The 11,600-nt window shown below is 39.8% G+C and overlaps 2 protein-coding genes and 1 pseudogene across 2 annotated transcripts in view; all 3 read left to right on the forward strand.

Annotated features, from left to right (window-relative positions):
• The window catches only part of LOC119503861 (zinc finger protein 2 homolog), a 41,615-nt gene extending 37,551 nt beyond the window's left edge, over positions 1 to 4,064 (forward strand). Inside the window, 2 exon segments of the mRNA XM_037795881.1 lie at positions 856 to 2,347; positions 2,349 to 4,064. Of these exon segments, the coding sequence (XP_037651809.1) occupies positions 856 to 2,347; positions 2,349 to 2,436 (1,580 nt within the window). The 3' untranslated portion in view covers positions 2,437 to 4,064.
• Positions 1 to 11,600, forward strand: part of LOC119503782 — a 119,123-nt pseudogene that overhangs the window by 85,093 nt on the left and 22,430 nt on the right.
• LOC119503860 (zinc finger protein 2 homolog) lies at positions 4,362 to 11,142 on the forward strand. The gene is made up of 3 exons (XM_037795880.1): positions 4,362 to 4,721; positions 5,660 to 6,421; positions 9,836 to 11,142. Exons 1-3 carry the CDS (start codon positions 4,529 to 4,531, stop codon positions 10,909 to 10,911), a joined length of 2,031 nt encoding a protein of 676 aa, XP_037651808.1. The 5' UTR covers positions 4,362 to 4,528; the 3' UTR covers positions 10,912 to 11,142.

The following is an 11,600-nucleotide window of genomic DNA, read 5'->3' on the forward strand; positions in this document are numbered from 1 at the left end:
ATAAACCTACTATGGCTAAGTACGTAGACAGTGATTTTGATCACCAGTTCCCTATATGATGACTCGCCCCACCATTGAAGAGGCAGAGGATGGTTGTGTCATCTGCATATTTAATTATGTCGCTGTCCTGGGTGGAAACACAGTTACAAGTCTTCGTAAATATTTAGGAAGTGGATCAGAGATAACTTCTGTTATGATTTGATGCTATATATAAATAAATTGAATTGAATTGAATCAGCTTTGCTGCGGTCCAGCCAAACAGAGCAGCTGGGTGCTCGGTTTGTGCGCAAACCTTTGGTGCAGTTGCGCGGAAAGTGTGAGAGAAGGGAGATGCACTGGCACGGTTTTACAGAATCAACAGGATATGTAACACAACATCAAATTATATTGATATAAACGATTTGTCTCATCCTATAGCTCATTTGAATATATATAGATATACCTTAAAAAGTTCATATACCGCCATAAATGCACGACACCAATCTTGTCGGGTAACACCACGTTGCTTTAAGGTTGTATCGGAGTAGTTTTACGAGTACATGAGCACAGTATTGGACCCGATACTGGTATTGGTATCGGTGCATCCCTAGAGGGAATAATGGCAGAAAAAACAGCTCTGTACATGTGACTATTTGTTCAACTGTTTTACTAAAAATCTAAACACAGATTTACAGCATTGCAATATTGCAGTCACTTACAGATGTTGTATAGAGACCTGACACGGCTGAGTGAACACTGTGAAGCTGTTTGATGCTCAGTGATCTGTTGAAGTTCAATCAGGAGTTTTTGAGGTGTGATGTGAATGAACGACAACATTTCTCTGTAACGTCTCTGTGTGTGTTTACTGTTTTCCTGCAGACGACCAGCAGCTGTTGGTGGTTAAAGAGGAGGTTCCCCCTGAGCAGCAGGAGTGGAGCGCCAGTCTGGTCCAGGAGGACCCAGAGCCCCCACACATTAAAGAGGAACAGGAGGAACTCTGGACCAGTCAGGAGGGAGAGCAGCTTCAAGGGCTGGAGGAGGCTGATATCAAGTTCCCAATCACTCTTGTCTCTGTGAAGAGTGAAGATGATGATGATGATGAAGAGGAACCTCAGTCCTCACAGCTTCATCAAAGTCAAACTGAACAGATGGAAACAGAAGCTGATGGAGAGGACTATGGAGGACCAGAACCAGACAGGAACTCAGATCCAGATGCACATTTACGACCAGATACTGATGATAAGACTAGAGACTCTTCTGAACCTGACACTGAAAACAGTGATGACTGGAAGGAGACCAGAGAACCTCAGTCAGGTTTAAAGTCTTTGAAAAATGCTGAAGTTGCTGTCAGTGATTTGAGATGTAGTACTGGTGAGAAACTACTTAGCTGCTCTGAGTGTGGACATCTGAATAGAAACATACAATCTCACACAGGCGAAAAGCCTTACAGCTGCTCATTGTGTGGGAAAGATTTCATTGAATGTGGAGCTCCTAAGAAACGCATGAGAACTCATACAGGAGAAAAACCTTTCAGTTGCTCATTTTGTGATAAAAGATTTTTGCGCAAGGCAGATGTGAAAATACACATGAGAAGTCATACAGGAGAGAAACCTTTCATCTGCTCAGTGTGTGGTAAATGTTTCACTGAAAGTGGAGTTCTTAAGAGACACATGAGATCTCATACAGGAGAGAAACCTTTCAGCTGCTCAGTTTGTAAGAAATCTTTTACACAGAGTGGAAATTTACAGAAACATGTGAGAAGTCATACAGGAGAGAAACCTTTCAGCTGCCCAGTGTGTGGTAAAGGTTTCATTGACAGTGGAGTTCTTAAGAAACACATGAGATCTCATACAGGCGAGAAACCTTTCAGCTGCTCAGTTTGTAAGAAATCTTTTACACAGAGTGGAAATTTACAGAAACACAAGCTAGTCCATACCGGAGAGAAACCTTTCAGCTGCTCAGTGTGTGATAAAGGTTTCATTGAAAGTGGAGTTCTTAAGAGACACATGAGATCTCATACAGGAGAGAAACCTTTCAGCTGCTCAGTTTGTAAGAAATCTTTTACACAGAGTGGACATTTACAGAAACACATGAGGATCCACACAGGAGAGAAACCTTTCAGCTGCTCAGTGTGTGATAAAGGTTTCAATGAAAGTGGAGATCTGAAGAGACACATGAGAACTCATACAGGGGAGAAACCTTTCAGTTGCTCAGTGTGTGGTAAAAGATTCATTTTAAGTGGAGATCTGAAGAGACACATGAGAACTCATACAGGAGAGAAACCTTTCAGTTGCTCAGTGTGTGATAAAAGATTTCCACGCAACACAGATCTGAAGGTACACATGATAACTCATACAGGAGAGAACCCCCTTTAGTTGTTCTGTTTGTGGTAAAGGTTTTGTACAAAACATAAATCTGACATACTACATGCCACGTCACAGGGGAAGAACCATTTAGTTGCAAAGTTTGTGGTAAAAACAATTTCCAGAAGAGCAAGTATGACACCACATGCCAGTCCACACGGGTGAAAAAAATCAGTTGCAGTGTTTGTGTAAAGTCCACTGACTTTCCTCTGGCCTCTTGTTAGAAGAGAGCTCTCTCTCACTATGTGTTTCTGGTCTGCCACGTCCCTCTCTGAGTGCCTGGATCACCCACCAGTGGTTGCGTTCGACTTTCTCGTTAGTGTCGTATAAATTCCGTCATAGCCTAATCTATTATCTCCAGTCATTTTAATTTTATTTTTCTAATGATAATAAGACATAAGCCTATTTAAAGGTAAAGGCTGTGATTCTAATCCAAGACACTTTTTGTCAAATTCAGCGTCTGCTGTCCGTTCGGTTTGTGCACTGAGAAAAGGTCTAGTGTTCATACAGCCCTGGCTCTGTAAACGGGAAGGAGCTGTACTGAATGTATTTTTTTTGTTTAAATATTTGAAGCATCTATTCAGGTTTTTGAATGAAACTTTGAATGTTCATTAATACAGGTGCAATCTCCCTTTGTGTTTGACAAGTGGGAGGGCAAACAGTTTTTGACTGCAGTGTAAATGTTGTTTTTGAAGGCTAAATGGCAACAAATATGGATTGAAACAGAATATTTTGTTAGATAAAAACATGTTGTGCATTTTGAAAATGATTACATCCATCTTTTTTTCGATGAATTTTGACTTTTGGAATTAGACAATTACAGAGACGAGGTCTGAGCATCACGGTGGAATCTCCTAAACAACTTTAAATTGGGTCATTTACAGTGTTTCTTGGTTTATAACACTGCTTTTATTTAGTTTTTGCACAGGACATGATAATTGAGTGATACATTTGACTTGGTTGCTGTAGTTTGTTTATCTGGTTATAAGTTGATGTTTTGACATATTAATCTGATTTGATTGATTGATTTTTATTTTTTGTGATGTGAGCATATTTAGAACATAGAAAAGTGAATATCCTCCCATACTCTGTTTCTTTTTCTTGTTTCATTAATATATACAGTATTCATGAATGTTAATTGAAATGTGGTGGTACAAGGAGCCCTCTATGTACAGATCTCCACAGATAGCAACGCTCTTGTACAACAATAAAATGTCTAATAAAAGACTCAGGAGCACCAATTTGACAGCAACAGTTGAAATATTAGATTTACACTCCAAGACCAAAATGTATATCTTCCATTTGAAACTTAAAGGAAAGGGAAACAAACTACCATCATCTTTTGAATATTTGTTTTTTCACAGCTATGAAAATGTAATAACATTTGTGTCTTTCTTCAAACTGAGTTGGTTGAATGAGTAAAAAGTGTTTCCCGAACTGAAAGGACTTAATAAAGGCAACACAAGAACCGAAAGAGCTGCTCCAGTCATTCCATATATGTTTCTTTATTTCTCTACTCTTTGAAAAGGTATCACACTATAGTGTGCCACAACACAAATTACATTTTAACATGTCATTTGTTGACATCTGAGCAATAGATTCCCTGAGGACGGCCCAGGTTGTGGTTGAAAGCTTCAGGAGCAACAACTAATTTGGACCTCGTGTTGAGAAATGTTTGGAAGCTTTTGTTTCCAAGTTCAAGAATGAACCTTCAAGGTCAATTAATGTCTTTCTTTAAAAAGTCTATTTTAATCATTTATCTTCCTACGTGTGTATTTCTAAGGAAGCCTGTAATTTCTGTAACAATTTCTGGACTTTTATTTTGAAGGTGCCCCGGAAGCTGTATTCTTTACTGAGGCTAACTTCACACTATTTGATCAAGATGGCGTCCAGCAGCAACATGTAACGTTTTGTTAGCAGAGTCTCTTTGTTGTCCAACAGTTCTGATCCATCAGAGCCTCTGTGTGTCTGGATCAACCTGTCTGAATGGACTTTGTGCTCTTCAGCTTTTATTCTGAAGGTCTGACCTCTGACTCATCTCCCGGTAGCCTACAAAGCTACTGAAGTTAGCTTAGCATGCTAGCTGGTTAGCAACACAGCTGCTAGTCAGAGTGACCGTTTGATGGAGAGCAAACTGTGTTTCTGACGGAGTCTGATGGAGAGCAAGTTTCTGTCATTGTGGTAAAATGTGTAAAGTCCAGATGCTGAGAGCGTTGGTGAAGCAGCGACTAACTGCGGCTGCTGAAGAGATATGTGGGCTGTTTGAAAGAACGATAGCAGAGTACGAGGAGGAACTCTCTCGATCAAAAGAGGAGAACGAGCGACAACAGAAACTACTGGACGCTGTTTTACACCCTCAGCTTCAGTTACACAGAGCAGGTTGGTTCTCTTTACTTCTCTCTCTGTTTACTGACATCTATAAACCACTTCATAAAGGTTATCATTCAGGTCTGTGAATTTGTGGTCAGTGGTCTATAATGTTAAACCCAGTAAGTCTTCAACAAGAGCAACAACTTAGCCTATATCTTAAAGTTTGATTAAAAGACAACTTGTAATGAAGAAAATCACATTCAGTACTAATAGTAAATGGTACAACATGTATTATTTAGTCAGTATATTATACATTTTATACAAGGCGAAAGGGTATTAGCATGACATACAGTATGCAAGGTTGAAAGTATTTCAGTCATTTATTAAAGCATGTGTATCACACCATGTAAAAGGCATCTCAATTCAGTCTGCAAAAGCGGCGTGCACGCCTACCTCGACCACATGGCTGATACAAACACAACAGGGTATTTGGGTGTACTGGCCCAATCCCAATGTCCTCACTCACAGACTCACAGACTTTGAGGCATGTTCGATATATTGCCTATATCTCATTTAAAAATATATCAATATACTATAAAAAAGTTCATATACTGCTCTACATGCAAGGCACTGATCTTGTCAGGTAACACCACGTTGCTTTAAGGTTGTATTGGAGTAGTTTTACGAGTACATGAGCACATTATTGGAGACGATCCTGGTATTGGTATCGGTGCATCCCTAGAGGGAATAATAGCAGAAAAAACTTTGTACAGGTTACTATTTGTTGGACTGTTTTACTAAAAGTCTAAAGACAGATCTACAGCATTATGATATTGCAATCTCTTACAGATGTTGTATAGAGACTTGACACGGCTGAGTGAACACTGTGAAGCTGTTTGATGCTCAGTGATCTGTAGAAGTTCAATAAGGAGGTTTTGAGCTGTGATGTGAATGAACGACAACATTTCTCTGTAACGTCTCTGTGTGTGTTCACTGTTTTCCTGCAGACGACCAGCAGCTGTTGGTGGTTAAAGAAGAGGTTCCCCCTGAACAGCAGGAGTGGAGCTCCAGTCTGGACCAGGAGGACCCAGAGCCCCCACACATTAAAGAGGAACAGGAGGAACTCTGGACCAGTCAGGAGGGAGAGCAGCTTCAATGGCTGGAGGAGGCTGATATCAAGTTCCCATTCAGCCCTGTCTCTGTGAAGAGTGAAGAAGATGATGAAGAGGAACCTCAGTCCTCACAGTTTCATCAAAGACAAACTGAACAGATGGAAACAGAGGCTGATGGAGAGGACTGTGGAGGACCAGAACCAGCCAGGAACTCAGATCCAGATTCACATTTACAACCAGATACTGATGACAAGCCTGGAGACTCTTCTGAACCTGACACTGAAAACAGTGATGACTGGAAGGAGACCAGAGAACCTGAGTCAGGTTTAAACTGTTTGGAAAATGATGAAGTTGCTGTCAGTGACTTGAGATGTAGTACTGGTGAGAAACCATTTAACTCTCATACAGGAGAAACATATTTGAATTGCTCAGTTTGTGATAAAAGATTTTCTCGCAAGGCAGATGTGAAAATACACATGAGAACTCATACGGGAGAGAAACCTTGTAGTTGCCCAGTTTGTAAGAAATCTTTTACACAGAATGGAAGTCTACAAAACCACATGAGAACTCATACAGGAGAGAAACCTTTCAGCTGCTCAGTTTGTAAGAAATCTTTTACACAGAGTGGACATTTACAGAAACACATGAGAACTCATACAGGAGAGAAACCTTCGATCTGCTCATTGTGTGGTAAAGGTTTCAGTGAAAGTGGAGATCTTAAGAAACACATGAGAACTCATACAAGAGAGAGACCTTTCTTCTGCTCACTTTGTAAGAAATCTTTTACACAGAGTGGACATTTACGGAAACACATGTTAGTCCATACCAGAGAGAAACCTGTCAGCTGCTCAGTGTGTGATAAAGGTTTCATTGACAGAGGAGATCTGAAGAGACACATGAGATCTCATACAGGAGAGAAACCTTTCAGCTGCTCAGTTTGTAAGAAATCTTTTACACAGAGTGGACATTTACAGAAACACATGAGACTCCACACAGGAGAGAAACCTTTCAGCTGCTTAGTGTGTGATAAAGGTTTCATTGAAAGTGGAGATCTGAAGAGACACATGATAATTCATACAGGAGAGAACCCCCTTTAGTTGTTCGGTAAGAAGGCTAAAATTGCATCAAATGTGGATTGAAACAGAATATTTTGTTAGATTAAAAACATGTTTTGAATTTTGAAAATGATTACATCTATTTATTTTCAATAAATTCTGACTTTTGGATAAAAACTGCGACCAACAGTAAAATCAAAGAACATTATATTATTAATCTGATTATTTTCTTAGCTAAATCTCATATACATAAATCCAAATTTAGTAAATCTAAACCTTTATTTTTTTGTATTTGAACATGAAACCAAACAATTCATTAAACTGATTCTCCTCCGAAAACAAAAAAGCTATTAAGACGGTAACTTTATGCACCTCCTTTAAATTATTTATCTAAATGTTTACTTTCCCTGGCTTTGTACTTGTAAGCTGTTTATCCCCTGGCATCTGTTATTTTGTCTTGTTCCTTTTACAGTTTTTCTTTGTAATTGAACCAGTATGACCAGTTTGTGAAATAAAGGCAAAAAAAAAAAAACGGAGGATGGGAAATAACTCTGGATTCAGCTATTACTGCATTTTACAACTTTAAAAACGTTATTTTTTAAATAAGGGCTATTAGAGTGTTCGATGGGAAGTTGATTCACCTAAATACAAATGATCCGCTGAGTTACAGACGTCTCTTTCCCAATGTTAGTCTATGGGGGAAGCATTGTTGGGCCCAATGGCATCACGTGACGGACACGGAAGCTGCAGTACCGCCGTTTGACCACTACGAAAGTCCGGATCGTCAACCGGCGCTCTTCATGGAGGCCTGACTCATCTCCAACAAGGATGCTAACTTCACACTATTTGTTCTGATCCACCAGAGCCTCTGTGTGTCTGGATCAACCTGTCTGAATGGACTTTGTGCTCTGAAGGTCTGACCTCTGACTCATCTCCCGGTAGCCTACAAAGCTACTGAAGTTAGCTTAGCATGCTAGCTGGTTAGCAACACAGCTGCTAGTCAGAGTGACCGTTTGATGGAGAGCAAACTGTGTTTCTGACGGAGTCTGATGGAGAGCAAGTTTCTGTCATTGTGGTAAAATGTGTAAAGTCCAGATGCTGAGAGCGTTGGTGAAGCAGCGACTAACTGCGGCTGCTGAAGAGATATGTGGGCTGTTTGAAAGAACGATAGCAGAGTACGAGGAGGAACTCTCTCGATCAAAAGAGGAGAACGAGCGACAACAGAAACTACTGGACGCTGTTTTACACCCTCAGCTTCAGTTACACAGAGCAGGTTGGTATGTATGTATACATGGTTTGTGTACATGGCATAACATAGGTGCATATTTAACAATGTGGAGACAGCTGAGCGTCCATCAGGCTATAAGTAAATAAAAAGACAAATCTATCTTCTTATCTTGTTGACTTAAAGCCTAATCACATGGACGCTCTGTCTCCACATCGTCAATATGTACTCATGTTACGCCATGTACACAAACCACGTTCCTATCAGCTGTGCGGTCAAGAGTAGAGACGTAACCACTTAAAAGATGGGTGTTTGTAGTGAAATAAGGAGGTATCGTATCAGATAACATCATTTATGTATACTAATATAATTTCACCAATCAGCCGTTCCTCATCTTTTGGAATAAGGAAATAGAAACAGGAAGTCTGATAAAACACGCACGCTGCGCAGCGCTTTGTCTCTATCGTCCAGTTCGTTCATTCTAATAGAAAACAATGCAATCAAACTGATTTAGTCACTGACTCGTGTTAAATAAAGATATTCCACGTCGTCTTTCACCTCCTAAAGCCAGGCTGTTAGTTGTCTCCTTAAAGTCTACTTCTATAGCTTTAGACTGTATATAGTTCCGTCAGCTCATGTGAGGTAATGTCGCCCCCTCCTGGTGGAGCTAGTAAATGCACCTCTTACTCACAGATTGTTTCTACAGATCTGCTGCTGTACCAAATTGACAAAATTCTGTAAACAAACAGGAGGGAGGTTGCAAATGTCAAATGACCCACAAATGCACAGGAAGCGATCTGCAAATGCGCAAATATCATTCCAAGTGTAGAAATGGATGCATAAATGTGTGTTTATCACTTTACATGTAAACCTGTAACATTTTTATGTGGAATTAGAATACGTATTTACAGAGTAAGTTATGTGTATTTGCAAATCGCCCTGTATTTTTGTGGATGTGACTTTACACAACACAAATACAAAAATACGTTTGTGGGTAGTGAAATATTTGCAGATTATGGTACATGTTTGTGAATTGTCTTCTGTGGATTACAACTATTATTTACAGATCTGCTGCAGTACCAATTGGACAAAATTCTGTAAACAAACAGGAGGAAAGTTACAAATGTCATGTGGCCCATAAATCCACAGGAAGCGATCTGCAAATGCGCAAATATCATTCCACGTGCACAAATAGATGCACAAATGTGTAGATATCACTTTACATGTAAACCTTAAAATACGTATTTACAGAGTAAGTTATTCGTATTTGCAAATCGCCCTTTGTTTTTGTGAATGTGACTTTACACAACACAAATACAAAAATACATGTTTGTGGAAAGTAAAATATTTGGATATCATGGTACACATTTGTGGAATGTCTTCTGTAGATTACAACTAATAAAGTCCAATAAAAACTTCCATAAGCATAAAGTACAAGTTGGTTCTCTGAGAACACCTACATGGATTTTCCATCTCAGATGTTTGCTGGTTCAAGTTTATCCCAAAGATGAGAACATGCAGCTGTTTGAAATCTAAACATCTGTTCGTGTAACTGTCACATTAAAGAGTTAATTACAATCAGGGATATCCGGTTGTTTTATCATGTGACGACTGATGACCTCATTACTGCTGGTGCATTGTATCTTTACAGTTTGTGTCTGTTTGGTTACTGTGCACATGGAGTGTAAGAAGGAATAATGCCGTATAAACAATGTATATACAGGTGAATATTTGCTCAACTGTTTCACAAAAAATTCTCTGTAACGTATCTGTGTGTTTACTGTTTTTCTGCAGACGTCCAGCAGCTGTTGGTGGTTGAAGAAGATGTTCCCCCTGAGCACCAGGAGTGGAGCTCCAGTCTGGACCAGGAGGACCCAGAGCCCCAACACATTAAAGAGGAACAGGAGGAACTCTGGACCAGTCAGGAGGGACAGCAGCTTCAAGGGCTGGAGGAGGCTGATATCAAGTTCCCATTTACGCCTGTCCATGTGAAGAATGAAGAAGATGATGAAGAGAAACCTCAGTCCTCACAGCGTCATCAAAGACAAACTGAGGAGAACAGAGAGGCAGAGCATTTGAAAACAGAAGCTGATGGAGAGGACTGTGGAGGACCAGGACCAGCCAGAAACTCAGATCCAGATACACATTTACAATTGGATACTAATGACAAGACTGGAGACTCTTCTGAACCTGAGGCTGATGACTGTGGAGATTGGAAGGAGACCAGAGAACCTCAGTCAGGTTTAAACTCTCTGAATAATGAAGAAGTCTCTGTCGGTGATTTGAGATGTTTCATTGAAAGTGAAAATTTGAAGAGACACAAGAGAACTCATACAGGAGAGAAAACTTTCACGTGCTCAATTTGTCAGAAATCTTTTACACAGAGTGGAAATTTACAGATGCACATGAGGTTACACACAGGAGAGAAACCTTTCAGCTGCTCAGTTTGTCAGAAATCTTTTACACAGAGTGGAGATTTACAGAGACACGTGATGACTCACACAGGAGAGAAACCTTTTAGCTGCTCAGTGTGTGGTAAAGGTTTCATTAGAAGTGGAGAACTGAAGAGACACATGAGAACTCACACAGGAGAAAAACCTCACAGCTGCTTATTTTGTGAGAAATCTTTTTCACAGAGAGGAAGTTTACAGATGCACATGAGAATCCACACAGGAGAGAAACCTTTCAGCTGCTTAGTTTGTGAGAAATCTTTTACACAGAATGGAGATTTACAGAGACACGTGATGACTCACACAGGAGAGAAACCTTTTAGCTGCTCAGTGTGTGGTAAAGGTTTTATTAGAAGTGGAGATGTGAAGATGCACATGAGAACTCATAGAGGAGAGAACCCTTTCAGCTGTCTGTAAGATCTCTTTTGCCCAGAAAGGATATTTACAGTCGCACATGAGAAACCTTTCAATTTCTCAGTTTGTGATAAAAGATTTGTGTGCAAGGCACATCAGTGATTTGAGATACATGGTTTCTTCAAACGGGGTAGTGTTTACCGTGTTCACGAGAAGAGTTGGTATGAACGCCCCCCTCTCGTGGTATTCACAACCTCGTAAGATGAAAGTTTCTGAAAGCTCCGAGTTCATGAGTTGTGACGTGTTTGTTGACGTTGTCATAAATGGCGGAGGCCATGGAAGTTAATTTTTCGACGCATAATAAGTTAATATATTGAAATTTTAGTCGTATATTGTTTTTCTTCGTAATTGTATAATATGTCTTATTTGTTGTTAGTATTTAGTTGTTGTTTTACTAATAATAAATAGTATTGTTTGATTTGTTATTCTAGGTGTTTACTTTATTTAGTTGTTTTCTTTTGCTTGTTATTTGTTTAGTTTAACTATTTTCTTGTTCAGTATATTTAGTTTTTTGCGTCATAAGTATTTTGTTTTCTTTTGTTTACGAATTGGGTGACGCTGTGGGCCCCCATGGTTATATAGGTAGGTAGACAGGTAGGACCAGCATGCATCTGGGTGGGCTTATGGTTTTTCACCAGAACAAGAGAGGCAGCGACATCCATGATTTCTTTGTGCTATGTTTGCTTGCTTTT

This window comes from Sebastes umbrosus, chromosome 15, assembly GCF_015220745.1.
Source record: "Sebastes umbrosus isolate fSebUmb1 chromosome 15, fSebUmb1.pri, whole genome shotgun sequence".
Lineage (NCBI taxonomy): Eukaryota > Metazoa > Chordata > Actinopteri > Perciformes > Sebastidae > Sebastes > Sebastes umbrosus.